Genomic DNA, 18,909 nt, shown 5'->3' with positions numbered 1-18,909 from the left:
TCACACAATGACTTGAAAAAAAGGATTCTCAATGCTAATAGCCAGAGGGCATCAATTAAGTGCAGCAATGTGAACAGAGCTCCTGAAGCCTTTATCTAATCAGCGTGAAATGAATTAAATCCTTCTTTTGCTGAAGTGGCAAAGTGATATTTGAACTCTGCTAATTGTTACATAAGCTTCTTTGTGGAGGAGAAATAATTTCTGTCTTCAAACTTAACTATTATCTATTGACCTGTTTGCTTATGTTCATTTAAAAAAAAAAAAAAAATACACCACAGTGTGCAGTCTATCAATTTAAACCAATATAGCGACACTGGACAAAAGGACTAAAAGGGTGGTGCAGGATAATTGCATAAAACAGATCCATGCTGCCCTCTATCTGTTATATGCTTAAATTGTTCCTTTATGCCCTAAACATTTATTACACTCGTGAGGCTGTAGCTCAAGGTGTTTTTGTCACATTTTCCAAGGGCGAGTTGTAGTTTTTGACTATTTTATGTGGTTGTATTTTACAGTAATAAACTGATTTAAATTTTTTTCTGGACAAAACTACTGTTCACTGTCTATAGTGTATGCATGAAGTGTACTTGCACGGAGTCACCGTTACAGCTGGAGCTCAGCATAACTTCGATCTGTGATGGAAACAAGGACACATAAAGTAATCTCTGATTAATTTGCTGCCCTCGGATATCTTGAAAATATGTATGAGGTGTGTTGAGTGATCCCAACAGATGTGCTCTGAAAACAGTAATCATAAATAATAAACCTGTGCGATAATTACAATGGTTTGGTTTGTGAGCTGTTAGTGGTCTCAAGTAGGCCACACACACAATGAGACCAGAAAAAACACACTTGCCATTATTTTTCATGCCATGGCATCTCTCGGAATTTAAAAATCGCTAGAGATGTTGCAAATCGGTATGTACCTCGCTTCAATCCGAAGGTTGCATCCTGATGGGAGGCAGCCTGACACCGTGCATCTGCTGAGCAACATGGTTACGTCATCAGATCTATTGGCCTTGGGGAGAGAAGAGCAGAACTGGTTAGACAACGCCACCTAGTGGAGACATAGAGAACTTGGTTCTGCTGTCACAAGAACCTCGAACCAGTGGACTTTGATCGACTGGCAACCAGTTCAGGATGTAACCATCTAAATATGGCACTGTCTCGGATGTAATGTAGTGTTTTAGTGAACGAAAGTCATACAATGTAAAGACAATAAAATCTACCAATATTAAAGATATCAGCAAGTCACTGGACGTTTTATCATATCACATGAGTATGACTTGGATTAAATGTTATTCTTCGCCACAAAGAACGCATATTGCTTTGTCATTTAACAATTTATTGTTTGTTTTCCAGATGATTAAATAATTCCAAATAAATGTCAGCGTCGCTGTTATTGTCATAGTGTCCAACAGGGAGCGCTCGCGGTCCGAGGAAGAGGTGCCAATGTTTCGCCTTCCATTTAAAGGAATAAAGCCCCCCCCATACAACCCACTAATTTAGCGTATTCAGACCTAAAAATCGGGTTCCAACTGTTTGAAACCACCAGGGAACATTGTGACACTATGACACAGCACCCTATGCAATTTGCATTTTATGTTTATTCACTGGAAGTCGAACCCCGAGGGCCTTTCCGTAATTTAACCCCTGCGTTACAACCCGTGTGTTTGTTTGTTGGTCACTTCTGCAAAACACACAATTAGAAAATGAGGCAGGCAGCGTGAGGTTCTTTGAATGAGAAGAGGAAGAAAGACATCGCGAGCGCAGCTCCCAGTGACTATCCGGCAGGTTTGTGCGTGTGTCGTGAACCTTACGGGTGAGCCCGGAACCACTACTTCTCGTCCGTCCTGGCCCATTAAACTGTACCCGAGAGAGTTGTTAATAACTGTTGTGTGTCACCGAAGCCGTTCGTGGGGATTTGAAATCGGTCGTTGTGATCATTTGCATTACGCACCGTACTCGACGCGCTCCCTTCCAGCCCGTCTGCCTTCCGAGCGCCATATTTTCCGCCCTGCCCGCCATTATTTTATTTACTAAATGCCGATATCCCTCCGCCGGGTCAGGGAGTATTTTGAAGAAATTGGTATCCGGTTTTGAGGGATGCTTTTGTTTCAGTTGTACCATTGACGTTGTTTCGAAATCGCTCCGTCCACGACATAGCTATTTCTCCCCGCTCGCGTCAACGCGGAAATAATTTTACGCGCGGTGTTAGTTGGGTCTACTTTTTGAGCAGCCAAGCGGGGGCCGTGCTTCGGTGCCACTTATCATTAGCCATGGCCACAGTTCCAGGCTGGACCGAGGCGCAAGCATCAACTTAATTTTGCGAAATTTCATCACCGAGTCGCAGTTTATCTTCACGGGAGCCGACGCGGAGGTCCCATCGAGCTCATGTTTATTCGTGCATGTGTGGCGAGGCGCTTGTTACTGCGTGGCAGGGTGGCTACGAGCGTCTTGTAACTGGCCGCTGGGTCCCGCAGCTTGTCGCAGCTGAAGAAAATAGAACCAGTTGCCGAGCGAGCCGTCGGCGACCCCCCTCCGAGCCGTCGCCTGGCGTCTCGCTGTGGATTCGAACGCCGTCATGGAGCCTTGACCGGGATTTTTTGGGGGGCTTTTTTACGAAGGTGAATGCGAGACATTTCTGGCAGCAGACTTGGGTGGCTAACAGCAAGTAGCTACATAACCCCAACTCGTGCGACGACAGCTGTCATTGGAGAAAGGAAAGTGATCCCCCCGCTCCACTCCTCCCAAATGCGTGTGCCAGGGAAGCGCTTTTTCTGACGGATTTCAAGCAGCGCTCCTCGCATCAAATGGGCAAAGTTGGGAATAACCTTGCGGCGCCGGAATAGAACGATACGCGCAATGCATTTTGAGAGCTGCGCTTCATCGGAGAGAAGCTAGCTAGCTTGATTAACTCGCTAGCTAGCTAGCTAGTTGAGCAAACCTTGACGTTTCATCCCCTCCAGCCATTCTGGACATGAAGAGGAAGATTCACTATTCGTAGGGGCTGGAAGGTATGACAAATTGGCATTTTCTTCAATTTTGTAATTTATTGTTTGTGGAAGCTTGGAGCTCCATCTCCTGTTGTCAATGGGGGGTGGAGGTGTGTGTACGTGAGTGTGTGTCTATGTGTGTGGGGGGTAGCCTCCATGACTCGGACTATTCAACGAAACATTCTGTCGAACGAATGTATCACCATCGTTGTATTTAAATGGGAGTTGTAATACAATCGAAACATTCACACACTAACGGTGCTCGTTTTATCGGTGCAACGGGAGAGCTAAAGCCAGGCCATTATGTAAGCATCCTCCCCACTTGTGTGGCATTGTAGTTCAACAACACACTTGCGTCGCATTCAATAGCCCTAGCCTTTGTGCGTGCGTGCGTGTGTGTTGGGCACAGATGCTCATCGCCGCCTGGGAAGTTGGCTCATCGACTAGTTATCATTCTCATCATCGACTGATGTAATGTAGGTTCTGGTGAAAATGCTGCAGAAGTGACCACTTCATCTTTCACTTGAAAAGTGAACTTGTTTGGTGCTCAGTGCAACATTTCTAAACTCCTGCCAGAACCAAGTGAAAAAATAAGTACATTGAGTCTTTTAGTTGATTTTAGTTGATTTTCTTTCTGTTATACAGTAGTTCAATGCAACAGGCGTGTGTGTGTGTGTGTTTTGTACCCAAGCTGGAGTTAACAAAAGCTCACGTTTGCATGTGTACACTGGAGCCTATGGCGGTAGTCGTGACTACCCTGTGGGTTCACCTCAGATGCTCCCATGTTGGGTGTGATCGTCGTCCGATGAGCTGAGCCAAGGTCCGACGGGTTGTTCGCGATTGTCAGTTGTCGTATTTGGCCACGTCGCTTGGTGTGCGATTGTGCTTTGCAAGTTTAACGATGGTCAAAACAAAAGTTTCTCCCAGTGATTCTCTTGGTTTCAGCATAGCCCGGATACTCCTTTGTATAGCACTCATGTCCTTCTAATGACTTGTATGTCTTGTGTTATTGGACCACCATCTGTCTAAAGAGCCCGTAGGCATAATGAGAGCAATCAGACACAAGCGAAAATGAAATGAGGTAGTCAAATGGTGTCAGCTCCCCTTCAAGATTTGACGTCTTTGTGCCAAAAAGTGTTTGGGGGAAAAAGAAAATGCTGCCAGGTGATTTGCTTACATTCGACGCGACCAAATGAGCCCAATCCAGGATAAACATCTTCGCAAATACCTCCCCTCTTCTTGTCCCTGCCTTGAATTTAGTCATTGAGAGTCTGGTACTGAAGAATGAACACATAAGGATGATGCATCGGAATTCAAAGGGTTCTTCCCTGGCCAAAGATCCATCCCTCCACAAAGCTTAACCAAAATCAGTTGAGTAGCTTTTGCATGATATACTGAAAAGGCAAACCGGATTATGAAAACCTCTTTTCTTACACAAAATATGACATTTTCATGCATCGTAATTTATCCCAAATCCGCCCTTAACTATTTGGACGTCACCGTTTACGTCAACTAAACACCAGATGAGTGAATAGTACATTTCTTTGGCAAAACATTTGCGGTGTCAGTGCCAAAGCGATTCCCTTTAAAATGGAGTTTGCCAATTAAAAGAAAAGGAAGTAAAAAAAAAAAAAAAATCCTACTGATGGGAATGCCTCAGGAAATGTGCCACCGTGATAGCGTCTTTGTTTGTTTGTGTCAGAATGTCATCAGAGGAACCGACTGTGGAGCCCTCTGACCAGGGCTGCTCACCTCCCACCAGCCTTGCAGGGGCAGAGAGTCCGGCTCATGCCGACCAGCGAGCACGTGGCAGGCCACGCAAGGATGCCGCCGCCACCTGCCCAGCCCAGGCGCAACTCTCGGCTTCCTCTGAGAACCGAAAGAAGTACGTTTTCGCTTTTATGTCAAGACGTCATTTTGATTGTTTGATGCGTTGGTGAGCGGCCATTTTTTTTTAAATTAGAGGCTGCCTCTTTGAGCCTTTGTGTGTTTTTCACAATAAAACAACATTAGTGATTTTTATGAAACTTTGTGGAGGGGTGGAGGAATTTGGTGCAGGGACCATCCCTGGAAAATGAGAAACAGAAATATCCCTTGACACCATGGTGTTCATTAGAGTGCCACGATACATCTTTCCCGATTGCCGCTATTCACATCAGGGGCGAGGAACACGCTTAACTGCAACATTGATGCTAATTTCTGCTAGCCCATCTATGGTGTTTCATATTATATGCCAGCATTAAGCTAGCAGACCCCGGGGAATTTATTTCTGTAAAGTCAAGTGTGAACCATGATGATCTTGGTGTGCACCAAATAAGCGAGAACACTTGATGAACTGGCAAGTCAGGTTGTGACTTGATGTGTTACAACTCCCTTTTAATCCTGGCAGATGATCAAACTGCATTTGGGAATATTGAAGGAGTGATCAAATATCTATTTTGATCAAAGACTCATCACTGTGTTGTGTATTTATCTTTGATTATTGGCAATTGATCACCGTTACGAAATTTGCGGAGCTCTAAGCTAGGAAGGCAGCATCATTAGCTGTCTTACATTGTGTTCAGTTTTGGTCTACCGTGATGGTCTTGTACCAGGTCCTGGTCCTACGCGTGGTCCGTTGATTCTGTTTCCGTTTTCTTCTGTCACGGATTGAAATGCTCTTGAATGGTGTGGATGTCAAATGACGTTTTGGTGCCCAACCTCGATCAAGAGGAGGCAAAACCGCTTGAGACCTGCATGCAGCAGTCTGTTTTAACAGGAGGTGACGTGCAAGAGCAGGCAGCTGACTGCCGCTCATGACGCAACCACATATTGAGTCATGGAAAACACTCCTCCTTCGATGAACAGCCTATATTGATAATTAGTTGCACAAGATGCATTAAACATTGCCGGTCAATTTCAACATCAAAGTGCCGTGCAATGAAGTCTCCCCTTTTTTATCATTCATTTCCCTAGTTTGCGAAAATGTATACTTTTTGCTCTTGATAAGGAACGTTAAAGTGGCTGCGGACTGGTCGCCAGCCATTTGCAAGTGGATGAACCTAAGAAGTATGTTTTTTGGATTGGGGGAGGACGCAGGAGTACCGGACAACCCTCACACGAGCATGGGAAACACACTGCACAGATCTAGCCTAGGCAAATATTAAGACACGGATACACCTTCCATCTGCTTGCCAGTCCATTCCAATGCTATGCGATCCCTGTCATGTTTTCCAGGCAGCACACTGTTAGCTGGGACTACTTACCACAGCATTATTTTCACCTTTTTTTTTTTTCCTCCCTTGCTGTGGTGGGACTGGGGAGGGGAGGGGGAGGAGAAGGAGGAGGGGGGGGGGGGGGGGCATAGATGAAAAGTCTTTCTGCATGGCAAAATTTCTGCATGGCTCTCTGGCTTGTGCTGAAAATGTCTTTTTTGTGGGGAATAATACATAGTAACATGTAAATGAAAATGTTGCCTTTTCTGTTGCAGTTGTACACACAAGTATAGCATTTAATCATGTCTGACTACTGTGTTTTTTTTTTTAACTAAACGTTTGAGGTCACTTAGTAAAGCTCGATTCAACACGCAGTTGCAATTGCACGACTGAAGGGTGATGCTGATAATGGGAAAGTCGACTCAACACGGATGGCGTCGCTGATATTTTTTTCAGTACAGTAACTCTAATGAAGAAGAAAAAAAAAAATCTCACACTGTGGGAATGCCTTGCAATCTATATTCTCCGACAGTGAATAGCTTTTACAATAACCGGACACACCACAGCAGCCGGTTGTGCACGGTGAGAATTTGCCGCGTTTGCAAATAATCCCAGTTCTCTTCGTGGCCAGTGGACAAATTCCCCGGTATCCTTCCGCTACGATAGCGCGTGATTCGCACCCCTCGTTCTTGTCCCTGGTGGGTAGTTGAGTAGAACTTTATACTACCAATATTTGAGTGTCATATTTCTATATGGCTTAAAATGCCAATAAAGCTCTTCTTTGGTTCAGCTGTGCACACATTTTTGATGGCTGGCTAGATAGATGGCGCTCAATTAAGCTGTGCTTGCAGGTAAGTGTGAAATAGGATGGCAGGGTTTGGCTTTATCCCCTCATACTTTTGGGTTGTTACTTATCTTGACATGGAAGTGATTTTAAGGGAGGAGGCCATTTGGATTCCAGCCACTGATTTGTGTGTGTGTGTGTTTTCCTCTTCTCTCTCTGGTGACATCAAAATGATGCCAGCCCACTTCCTGCCATCTCATCCTTCTCGGAGCGTCTGCATCCTTCTAAGCACCCCTGAGACAAAACTTCTCTCATTTGGGCGGTGTTTGCTAATCTCGTGTCGCATGTTAACAGTCGTATGCGCTCCACGTGCCGCCTCCGAGATGATGTCAGCTCAGCCGACCCACCGACCAGAGGAAGCTGAGAAAGGCTCCCTACTATTTAAGTCGTGTGCACGCGTGAGCATGCAATTTGTATGAGCCGGCCGGCCGGCATGCAGTCGGATGCTTGCGAGTGTTGACGTGTGAAGTGCTGACGTAGCTTTTTTTTTTCGTGCGTTTTTATCGTCTTGCTTCCTGGACAGTCTCCCGTAGTGGGGCCACACACGAAGGGGTTATTCCGCTATTTTTTTTTTTTTTTACACATACTACAATACAGTGCTAATTTTCACAACTGCATATTTTTGTAGACTCACAGGGAATGTTTTTTTTTTTTTTTAAGCAAGCAGTTTGACAAGATTTGAACGACAGTCATTTAGTGTATACAAAGGGTTCTCGGTTTACGAAGTTCGTGGCATACGCCGTTTGGTGGTTACGGCGCGCAGTGGACTCGTATGCGTAAATTACCTGTCGATGCCTGGTATCGGATGTGTTCTTTTGAACGACAGATGCCTGTTGAAGCATTTTCGAAAATCATATGCGATATTTTTTTTTAATGTATTTCCTCCCTAATGGCAATACGAAGCAGATATGCTATCTTTCCAGCCTAATGATAGCCTGTGGCTACATCAAATTTCCATTGCCTGCATTTATTTGCTTTTGCCTCTTTCTTGCCTCAGGGGCCGCACCAGAGGTAGGGCTATCATGGATGAGGAAGACAGTATGGATGGAACAGAGATAACAGAGTCCATTGGCCCTCAGGACACAGGTAAGAGCGCAATGAAACGGCCGGTCATTCAGTGGAGACTGAATGAGAGCTTTTTCATGCTACCTTGGCCTTCCTCTTCAGGGCTATTAAGGAAAAGCTTGGGCTTGAGCGGCGGTGGCTTTCGAGTCCCCCCTCGCCGCACTCTTTCGCTCCTGCTCTAAGATTACCATTGAGGAGCAGTGGGAAAGAGCCCAAGGCTAATGCCTCATAAAAGCTTTTTAAAATCCCATCAGTCTCTCCAGACACTTTTTTTTTTTTTAATGAGTGTCGTGTACATCAAGTCATGTGATGCTGGCTCTGAGTTCCCATTCATTTTCATGCTTGATGCCCTGGCGAGTGGGGATCTTGAATTTTCGTTTATTAGGTCGACCTAGCACCCGTCGCAGAAATTATGATGTACACATGGAAAAATTACACAGGCGCTTGATTTGAAGAAAATTGATGTGATATCAGACAGGGAAATTGCTATTCAATCTTTTTGCAAAATTGTTCCTGTATGACGGCGCCTCTTTTGAGACCGTCTCGTCTAGCCGCTGCTTGAAAGTGACTCTCAATCCTCCTCCCAGCCGAGCTGACGGATAAACTTTGTGAATATGTAAATGAGCAACACTGTTGCATAACAGCGGGACGTAAGGTAGAGAAAGGTTTGCCCAGAGGCGCTTTTTTAGAAATGTGTAATTGACGCTCCGTTAAAAAAACAAACCAAAAAAAAAAAACGACTACGACTTTATTCATATCCGGCAAACAAAATGACATTTTTCGACAGACTGATCATTCCATTTTTCTTTCACCTTTAGAAACAGAAATCCAGGCAGGGGAGACTGTGGAAGCGGTGAGCAGTGATGCGCCAGAGGAGGACACGCCCTCTCCTCCTCCTCTTCCGGCTCACGGCCCTCCACCCGAGACTCTTACAGCGCCGTCTGTCCCAGCAGCAAGTCGAGGAGTCCAAAGCAGGTCAGCAACAACAAAGCCCTCGACTGTGAATTTCCTTCCGTGCGAACTTGCCCGTGCGCTTGCATATAATGAAACTCAGTCATCGGTTGACTGGTAGCTTTTCCTCCTCCCCGGTGCCACGGAGGTTGTTATCAGTCTTTGCCGTTCATGCTATCAATGTTAGTGATGGAAGGCAAAAACAACTGCGGGAGATTAATAACAAGGTTGAGCACAAATGTGGAAAAAAAAAAAAAAAAGTCTGTCTACATTACATTATGTGGCCTCACCAAGGAAGTTATCTTGTCATGGCCGAGGTTTGAAATGATAGCTAGCTAGATTTGAACTCGCTAATATGAGCATGCGTAAGAATGAGCACAAGCTACCCGTAGCCGCGGCTGCTACGTGGCCAGCATGACTTATTCATGTGGCGTCAGCCTTGCTTTGTCTTGAAAGCTGTCGATCCCTTCTTTTGAACTTGCGTCGCTAAGCGGAGGCTAATCATCCAGCCGAGGAAACCGAGGCTGCCGGCTGTCCCTGAACGACAATGCGAGGCGGCGTGTGCATGGCAACGCCCCTCGCTCACGCGTTCCGTCTCTATTGTCGTTACCGGGAAGATGCTGTTGTTGTCTATCTATCTATCTCACGGCCTGTATCCACCGGTTTCTCCTTTTCAGTGAGCATCTTTGTGCCTTCTGTTACTGCGGGACTCGCAGCCTGTTGGGTCAGGGGGAACTGCGAGCGTTCAGCGCCACGCTGCCCGTCGACGATCTCCTCAGATGCAAAGACGGGGAGGAGTCCGTGAACAAGGGCGTTAACGGCGCCGGGTCGGCTGAGCCGCACGCGGCTGGCGAGACCACCTCAGGACAGCAGAAACTTTCCAAGTAAGAGATCGTCTTTGCCTCATTTGGAACTCGGCGGGCTTCGTTCCGTGTTCCCGGCGGGAGCCGTAATGCGCTCTGGCAGCTCGCCGAACCAGCAGTTGATTGGCTCGTGTTGCCATGTGATTGGTCAAGGCCAGCCCTCGCCTGTGTCACGTGACCTCAGGGGAGGGTGCGCGGCGCAGGGGGGGGGACGATCGCAATTGATTTGTCAGTGAGGTGCGTGAGAGAGGAAAATGTTACGTTAGCGTCCTAATCAGGGGTGAAGTCTGCAAATGTGAAGCCGTTTCTCGAGCCTCAACAGCAAGCGTCTTTGTGTCCATGCCAGATGGCAAGACGGCTCTCTTCCTCCTGCCCCTCCCACACGCATGCACTCTATGCATTTGTTATCTTTTTATTTTGTTGAAACATGCACATCCTCCTGTGGTCTTCGAAAAAAGAGAATAAAACTTGAACCTTTGTGTCCAGCGGGTCTGAAAAGAGCGAGGGCGATCCAGACCCGGCAAGTCGATTTTGGGATGAGCTCTCTCATGTCGGCCTTCCACAAGATCTCAACGTCCGGTCTCTCTTTGAGTCAGGTAGGAGCTGACGTTAGTCATGAGTTATTTTCTTACCTTTTGTTTCAAATTCTATCTTTTGCATATGACAGGGCAATGCTGGGCACATCAGAGTTGTGCCTCATGGTCCGAAGGCGTTTGCGAGGGCGAGGGACAATCTCTGCTTAATGTGGACCGAGCCATTGACTCAGGGAGCACAAAGGTGAGTTTGGGCGGGCCATCTTAATGTGTTGGGGAAGGCGTGCCTTCCTCACTGAGGCACAGGAAAGCCGACGGATCAGTCTAGCTGCTAAAGGTCAGCTCAGCCCTGTGGCTCTGTCAACTGTGAAATGGAAAAGGTCACGCCACTCGACCGAGGCTGAGCTCTCGTGGCGGCTTAGCTACGTAGCACGAGCAAAGGCACTTTGCTGCGTTTGTGTTTGCCACCTATCGCTTGTGTAGTCTGTCGCCAAATCCTTCACTTGAGCGGCCATTCAAGCGCACTTGTGTCACAGATGGAAGAAAAAGTTTACCTGGAGTGGATTTCGAGTTGATGGACAGACAGTTGAGAGCGAGTCAATCCAGCAAATGCAACATTTGACTATTGGGCAGGACAAAGACATGCCTCTTTTTACTCAACCCCAAGTCTCTCTCTCTCTCTCGCTCTCTCTCTCGCTCTCTCTCTCCCTGCAGCACTGTGCATACTGTAAGCGCCTTGGAGCATCCATTAAGTGCTGTGCTGAAGGATGTACTCAACTCTACCATTACCCCTGTGCTGGGGCAGCAGGGGCCTTTCAGGATATCAGGAGTCTGTCGCTCCTCTGCCCAGAACACATAGATTTGGCCATGCACAAATGTAAGCCGCCTCTAATGACATCATCGCCCGTCAACTCCCAACGATTGTCGAGCTCACGTTTGCGTTTTCCTATCCACAGTTGTTGACGATGCAAATTGCGCGTTATGCGACAGCCCGGGGGATCTACTGGACCAACTCTTCTGCACCAGTTGTGGACAGCATTATCACGGGATCTGCCTGGACATGGCCGTGACCCCTCTGAGGAGGGCCGGGTGGCAGTGTCCCGAGTGTAAAGTCTGCCAGACGTGCAAGTGAGTCAGTCACCGGGCCACCAGGAATGACCCTAATTCCTTTCGGATCATTTTGGAAGAACTCGGTCATTGATGGCCGTCGTCAAAACAGTCATAGGATTTAATCCCGCCGCCTTCTGCAGGAACCCAGGAGAGGACACTAAAATGCTGGTGTGTGACATGTGTGACAAAGGATACCACACGTTCTGCCTGCAACCTGCCATGGATGCTCTGCCAACCAATGGCTGGAGATGTAAGGTAGGTGAAACCTGGCTCCGTGTCTCCGGATTTGGAATTTGCAACCGTCCGAATGGCTCGACTGACTAAGAAAGTGTCCTTTGCCCGGTAGAACTGCAGGGTTTGCATCCAGTGCGGAACTCGAACCAGCGGGCTGTGGCACCACACCAGCCTGCTGTGTGAGAGTTGTGTCCAAAACCAGGATCCCGCTCTCAGCTGTCCTTTGTGTGCCTGCATCTTGGACCCTGAGCATCACAAAGACCTTCTCCTCTGCCACACTTGCAAGAGGTACGTTGAAAAACAAATGAGAAGGCTTTCATAGGTTCAACACCAATTTCGGTTATTCCAAATGAAAACAAAAAAAAAGTCTATCGGAGTTGTAACAAGCCATCAAGAAAGAAAAAACCAGAAAGAGGAAAGCTTCCAGGAGTAACAGCTTTTGTAGTCTCTTTTCACATTCTTTTCTTAGCACCATTTTTCGATGAGGAAAACGTGTTACAAAACACACAAGCACCAACGGCTTTGCGCTCTTTTCAGATGGCTTCACCTGGATTGTGAGCGTCAGAACTCGGGCCAAACGGAAAACCACCCCAGCGAGGACTTTGTTTGCTCCAACTGCAGGTCTCCCACTGCAGTGTGCGTGCTTCAAGCCGAGGGTATGGAGACTGGCCCAGAGCTTTGCCCTCAGCCGGCCTCATCGCACACAGACTCCGAGACTGGCTCGCAGCTGGCTCAAAAGCACACGGACCTAGAAACTGGCATTCGCCCGCTTCCTGAAATGCACAATGACCCCAAACCGGAATTACTCGCTGCTCCGTTGCCCTCGGATCCAGAGCCTGCCGAGGATGCCGTCCCGGTGGAGAAGCCAGCTACGTCTGCCCAAGAGCCTGGTGGGTCCCTGTTTCCATTTATCATAAGATTCTAATCTCTCCTCCAAATGTTATCCATGTCTTCTTTTGGTGACATGACAACCCTGTACCTTCAAATAAGTCCTCTCACGTGTGAAGCTTACTTTCCATCGTATCAAAAGAGGAACAGCCACGTCTTGGCAGAAGCTCGTGCGCGCCACTACTCCAGCTTGGCATGCATGTGCTCATCTGAGAGTAATGAACGGCATCGGGATAGATTGGTGTGCTGGGGATGGAGTTGGCGCTGCACTGCCCACACTGTCTAGACTCCACCGGAGAGCAGAATTGGCTGCTCGGAACGTATTGTTGAATGAATCATTCTTACGGTTATTTTTCCACGTCTGTGTATTATTTACATGTGATGCGCTGATGCCGTCTTTAAGCTCAAACCAATGCCGTCAATTGCGATGTCCATTATATTTTTTTGTCTGCGTCCGTACAGGCCTTCCTCTAATTGACCATTAGTAAATAAACACCCCCAGTATATGAAGTCATCTTTCCCGGAAGCTTAAGTGCGCCTGACTTAAAGGCTTTGCTGTGTTAATCACAGCAGTGTATTTATCTCGACATCACCTCATTCACTGTAGGCCATATAGGAAGGTGGGGGGGGGGGGGGGGGGCAAGCGGAGCATTAATATGAATGAGAGTGTGTGTTCAGCTGGGTCAATAGCTAAGCACCAGAGACTTGGAGAGGAGGGCCATCTCCTAAATGACTTTCTGGCATGGGCACCGGATGAGCACCTGCAAGCTGCATAGTCGCAAGTCCAGAGCAACAGGCCCCGGGATGTTGGTTGCCATGGTGACTCCCTTCCTTGGCAGAGATGCATCGCAGGTGCATGCGTGTGGGTGTCGGGATCAGCGTGACATGGGAACTTGTGGGTGGCCCCGTAAGACTAAACTGTGTGTACTGTCTGCCGGTGTATTTCTTTCAATGGGGGTTGCCTCAAAGCCAGGCCTGACTACTTCTATTCATGGCGGGCGGGCGAGCGTTGATATCGTTGAGACGGAACCCATCAAATCAAGACACTGAATGGGGGGGGTGATCATTTGCCTTGTTTTCATTTGGTTTATCCCATCTTTGCCTTGAGTCATCACACGACGTACGGTAAGAGTGAGTGTTTTGGAAAACAAACTTCTTATTTTTTCTCTCTAGACATCTCCCTGGGGCCAGACATTAAGGGCGAGGTGTACAAACCCACGGAATTCAAACCAGGTTTGTTTTTAATCTTGTGTTCTAATGACGGATGTGCGAATGCAAATCGTTTGTTGTAATGACGGCACCTTTGCTCTTTCAGAAATGAAAGCAGCAGCGAGAAGCCGGCTCATACCTGCGGACGCTCCCGCGGCTCCGCCGACTCTGAGCCAGGAGCGTCTAACGGCGGAGGCACAACCGGCACAGGAAATCGCTTTACAAACCAAGCCAGCAAACACAGAGACCGCCCCCGAGCAGGGCGCGCTCACCCCCAGCACAAAGGATCTGAAGGCCATCATCTCAACCACCAAAGAACTAAGTACTGTATCAGTACCTCTCACGAATCAACCGATGGAAGTCTCGCTCTCCCAAGCTTTGCGTATGGATGTAGCCATGGCTTCTTTTTTGGAAAGTACCCCTAGAGACCTTAAGGACAGGACGGAGGGCAATTTCCGCCAGGCCTCGACGTCCCAGGAACTTGACGGGACACCGGAGAAGAGGTCACATCTTTCGTTCCCCGGCTTGTCCACGGAGGAGAAAGCACTCAAGACAAGTGTCGAGCAGTTGAGCGAGATGGTTGCCGCTCCTTCCCATTCCGTGGCCCGAGGGATCAACCCGGCGCAGACCTTTGGCGAGCACGGCGTCGGAATCCCCACCACTACCCTTATACCGCTTACGCCCAAGATCGGGATGGGGAAGCCTGCCATCACCAAAAGGAAGTTTTCTCCAGGGAGGCCGCGTGTAAAACAGGTTGGAATCCAAACATCCTGTCAGTGATTTAATTCGATTTTACGTCTTCGTTTTACCCGGCGGAATGTATCATTTGGTATCGAAAACTTTGTGTTACGTCTGTTTGAGGGTTACTTCCGGCCTCAACTTTATGAATGAAGGTGGATCGGGCGTCTGGTGTTACTTTTTTTTTTTTTTTTTTGCTTCCACTGCCAAGAGGGAGACCGATCCGCTTTACTCTTCGTGACGTGTTGTGCGCGGCACACCTAATGATCAAAATCCCGTTCAATTGACAAAACGTTCACAAAGACTTTTCACCCACCACCTACCTCCCAATGTCACCCATTTGTTCATCTCATCACGTTGGCGTGCCAAACACGTCAGCATATTGAGATGGAGTGTTTGTAGAGCCAAAGAAGCACTACTCTCATTATCATCTACCAGTTTGCTCATTTTCAAATTTAAAAAAAACAAAGTCGCCACACCCCTCATTGAAATGCCAGGTTTTTATACAAACATGCCAGTCTGGATCATTTCAGGTCTTCCTTCCTTTCCATGGCGCCCTCATGCATGAAGTGCAATTAACACTGAGCGGCTTTGCAGGTTGTTTAACATCTGCACGAGAAAGGCGGCGGCAGCGACATGCATGGGGCCAAAAAAAGCCCAAATTGTTCTCTCTCATCAATTACTACTGTTTTTTTGCACGCCGACTGTTTGTTTGCCATCTCAAACTTTTGCATAGGTGGATGAATACAGTGGAACCACCAAAGTTCAAAACATCCAGTTGCTTTATTTGAGTTGAATTTACTAAGTCCACAAACAACCTTCCCAAAGGGGGCAGCACGCTTGACTAGCGGTTAGCACGTCCATCTCACAGTCTAACATGGTTCTCTCAGGTCCTTCCCTAGTTTTGTGTATTTCCCCAAATGTAGCTCTCTTTGGGGCGTTCCACTGTATTGACTATGTGAAAAAACTCACCGCATCCCATTTTAACATCATTCTTTGTACATTTTGTTTCTTTGCTGGCTTTGTTTTTACGTTGCTGCATTTTTGTCGCCCTCCCTCTCTCTCACCTCCCCTCCTCCCCTGCCTTAGGGTGCATGGAGCCCCCATAGCAGTGTGAGCTCCCCCTTGTCCTGGTCTCCAGACCAGCCAGAGGGGTGGGATGTCCTAAAGACCAGGCAGTACTCTGGCAGCCCCAGCTGGAGCATCAGAGTGGTAAATAAATACCGTGGCCTACGAGATGCTCCACTCGTTACCGTGGTGACCGACAGTCCCCGAGTGTTCCCGAATGTCACTGTGATCTACATGTTTGCCGACGCGACTCCCAAGCGAGCGGCCGCGGCTCTTAGGCCAGCGGCTAAGCAAAAGCTTTTTCAAAGTGGAAATGAAGGATATTGACAAAGGGTTTCTTCGGTCGTTCGCAGATCTAGGGCTTGGTGTACGGCAATGCGACCTTTTTATCACAGTTTTACAGAGAGTTTGGCAATCACCTTTGGTGATCAATCATTGTTTCCTGTCTCATCTGTCAGCCAAACATCTGTCTTGTTAATTATTTGATTTATGCCCTTTTCAAATTTCGGGTCATCTTTGGTGGTCATTCTTTTGGCTGAAAGTCGAACGGCATCGTGTCGTACAGTACAGTACGTCTGGTGACTGTACGGTAAACGGCAAAGGTGTTGGGAAAAGAGCCAACTTATCGAACTTGACAGTCCCATTGATTTTTACTTTGAGACTTCTCACATTTGACAGGACCAAGACATTTTCTGTCTGTGTGTAAACACTGTTAGAGCACGTTTGACCTCATTTTCTAGACCAGCAGTCAGACGGCAATGTTTGCCTTCCAAGTTTTGGATTAAGATGTCATTTCAAACTCGAGATTTGAGGTGTTCTATGCAAATCAGCGCCTTGCCTCTTGCCATGCTAATCAAGATAGTGTCCCGCCCAACTGATGCATTTGCATGAGCAGGGAATCCTGTGTGTTAAAGTTCAAACTTGCCTTACACATAATTGCCATTCCGCCTCTGCACATATGTGCTAACTGCTCGTCTTGCATGCATGAGCCTAAAAAGGACTTTGATTGTAGTGGCTCAGCGCTGGACAGCCGGCGTGGAAGCGTCTCTTGCTTAATGCACTCTTCAGAATTTCCTGCCGGTTGACTGGCAACCAGTTTTGTGGCCATGTCGCCCCATCAGCTTATGGATGGATGGATGGATGCGCCATATCCTCATCTCGCTGGTTACTTTGCCTCCACAGGGTCGAGGCTCGGCCTTCCCGGGAAGAAGAAGGCCGAGAGGGGCCGGTCTGTCGGGTCGAACCGGACGTGGCAGGGCCAGAGGCAAGAGTGGAGTGTGTCCCAGCATCGTCCCTGGGGTATGTGCTTGAATGTGTAATTGGATTTCAAACCTGTGGGCTGACTTTTTTTTTTTTTCTTTAACAATTCCACACGTGTGTTTCTGAGGAATTTGTTCTTGTTGTCCCATTAGATCACGGCAATAGAACCGCCGTACCCAATAAAGGAGGAGGAGGAGAATGCCATGCACAACACAGTGGTGATATTTTCCAGCAATGACAGTTTCACACTCAAGCAGGTGTTTGCTTGTCTATATCAAGTTGATGTAACAAAGTTGGAATGTTGCAATGTTGTCGTATATATGTAAATGGGCAAATGTGGGGAAAAAAGAAACTGCTACTCATGAAGTCTTACCTTCCTTCAGGACATGTGCGTGGTGTGTGGGAGTTTTGGCCTTGGCGCGGAGGGCCGTCTTTTGGCTTGCGCTCAGTGCGGCCAGTGCTACCATCCATTTTGTGTCGGCATAAAGGTACGCTCATTAGATATCATACCTACTTCACGCAAACGTCTCACGACACTCTTTTCATCCTCAGATCACCAAGGTGGTGCTGAGTAAAGGCTGGCGTTGTTTAGAGTGCACCGTGTGCGAAGCCTGCGGTCAGGCCACCGACCCTGGCCGCTTGCTGCTGTGCGACGACTGTGACATCAGCTACCACACCTACTGCCTCAACCCCCCGTTGCAGAACGTCCCCAAAGACAGCTGGAAGTGCAAATGGCAAGTGATGACGTGGCGGATTTGTCCTCTGTCAAGTTACCTGCCGAGATTGACCTCGCTTTGCTTTGCCTCGCGCCCTGCAGGTGTGTGTCGTGTACGCAGTGCGGCGCCACCACGCCGGGCCTGAGGTGTGACTGGCAGAATAATTACACTCAGTGCGCTCCCTGCGCCAGCCTTTCGATGTGTCCCGTCTGCTTCGTCGTCTACAGCGAAGGCACCGTTATTGTCCAGTGTCGACAATGCGACAGGTGCGCGGCCTCTCGGTTGCGTTCAAACAGACAGCTTTGAAAATGGTGTCTAAACGCCTCGCTTTGTCCGCAGATGGTTTCATGCTTCTTGTCAGGGTCTCCATTCAGAGGAAGATGTTGAGAAAGCTGCAGAGGACTGCTTTGATTGCACAATGTGCCGCAATTTCAAGACTACTAAAGGTAGTGGTTGTTTTCTTTAAATGTGAAAATCCATTGAGGCCCTTTAGCATAAAGATTCACCCCCCCCCCCCATAACTTTTCTACCGTACGTCTCCTTATATTTGAATATTATTCCTTTTGTGTGTTCTGCAGTGTTGACCAAACCCAGAGACACCATTGAGCCTGCTATCATGACACAGATTGTCACCAAAGCAAGAGAAATGGGTCCGTTGCCCACCCCACAATAGTTTGGAAAAGATCACGCTGCCTGTCTTTGCTAACATATTCATACAATGATTGAATCCTCTCAGATCTATCCAGGACCTACACCCAGGATGGTGTTTGTTTGACAGAGTCGGGGCTTTGTCAGCTCCAGAGCCTGTCTGCCACCGCGTCACGGCGCCGGAAGCCCAAGCCCAAGCTCAAACTGAAGATAATCAACCAGAACAGCGTGGCGGTCCTTCAGGCTCCCTTGGACCCTTTCTCGGAACACTCCCGGGACGAGGACATGGAGGACGCCAGAGGTAGCGACCGACTCAGGCTAACGTGTGTTCGATGCAGGTGCCGCTCACTGAATGTGAAGATCTTGGAAAGCTTAATTATATTCAGTTGGAGGAAAGAAATGAAAGTTTTACCACGAGTTGTTTCTAAAACGAAAGCTGCGCTCGTCTATCTTTACATAACGAAGAAAGGGAGCGCAGAGATTAAAACAGGAAACAGCCACCGCAGAAGTAATGAGCAAATTAAATGAAGTTGATTTCAATCCGGCTAATGTCCTTCCTCTGAGAGGGGGTTCAGACGGAATTGACCCCCGG

General features: G+C 47.8%; 1 protein-coding gene and 1 long non-coding RNA gene across 11 annotated transcripts in view; one reads left to right on the top strand and one right to left on the bottom strand.

The window, feature by feature from the left end:
* Positions 1–258: 258 nt before the first annotated feature.
* On the bottom strand, positions 259–2,022 carry LOC119137621. Its single transcript, XR_005100954.1, has 2 exons — positions 927–2,022; positions 259–632 (listed from the first exon to the last, which is right to left on the bottom strand). It is a non-coding gene; the product is annotated as an uncharacterized LOC119137621 (long non-coding RNA).
* A 265-nt stretch (positions 2,023–2,287) lies between these two features.
* The window catches only part of kmt2cb (lysine (K)-specific methyltransferase 2Cb), a 36,208-nt gene continuing 19,586 nt past the window's right edge, over positions 2,288–18,909 (top strand). For 6 of the 10 annotated variants that reach the window (XR_005100953.1, XM_037277088.1, XM_037277086.1 and 3 more), the window contains exons 1-23: positions 2,288–3,017; positions 4,699–4,881; positions 8,032–8,120; positions 8,918–9,074; positions 9,728–9,934; positions 10,400–10,509; positions 10,581–10,690; positions 11,161–11,323; positions 11,403–11,574; positions 11,697–11,811; positions 11,903–12,078; positions 12,328–12,680; positions 13,852–13,911; positions 13,994–14,640; positions 15,715–15,837; positions 16,876–16,992; positions 17,106–17,210; positions 17,337–17,441; positions 17,506–17,687; positions 17,771–17,935; positions 18,009–18,115; positions 18,248–18,319; positions 18,406–18,618. Coding sequence is in view for 9 of the 10 variants with exons in the window: in XM_037277088.1 (XP_037132983.1) it covers positions 4,700–4,881; positions 8,032–8,120; positions 8,918–9,074; positions 9,728–9,934; positions 10,400–10,509; positions 10,581–10,690; positions 11,161–11,323; positions 11,403–11,574; positions 11,697–11,811; positions 11,903–12,078; positions 12,328–12,680; positions 13,852–13,911; positions 13,994–14,640; positions 15,715–15,837; positions 16,876–16,992; positions 17,106–17,210; positions 17,337–17,441; positions 17,506–17,687; positions 17,771–17,935; positions 18,009–18,115; positions 18,248–18,319; positions 18,406–18,618 (3,730 nt within the window). In the remaining variant the exon portion in view is untranslated. Of the gene's footprint in view, positions 3,018–3,771; positions 4,367–4,698; positions 4,882–8,031; positions 8,121–8,917; positions 9,075–9,727; positions 9,935–10,399; positions 10,510–10,580; positions 10,691–11,160; positions 11,324–11,402; positions 11,575–11,696; positions 11,812–11,902; positions 12,079–12,327; positions 12,681–13,851; positions 13,912–13,993; positions 14,641–15,714; positions 15,838–16,875; positions 16,993–17,105; positions 17,211–17,336; positions 17,442–17,505; positions 17,688–17,770; positions 17,936–18,008; positions 18,116–18,247; positions 18,320–18,405; positions 18,619–18,909 lie in introns of those variants that run through there. The other 4 variants (XM_037277085.1, XM_037277082.1, XM_037277089.1 and 1 more) reach the window with 4 other exon arrangements.

Source organism: Syngnathus acus, chromosome 17, assembly GCF_901709675.1.
Source record: "Syngnathus acus chromosome 17, fSynAcu1.2, whole genome shotgun sequence".
In the NCBI taxonomy this organism is placed as follows: Eukaryota; Metazoa; Chordata; class Actinopteri; order Syngnathiformes; family Syngnathidae; genus Syngnathus; species Syngnathus acus.
This window is presented reverse-complemented; position numbering and strand designations above follow the sequence as displayed.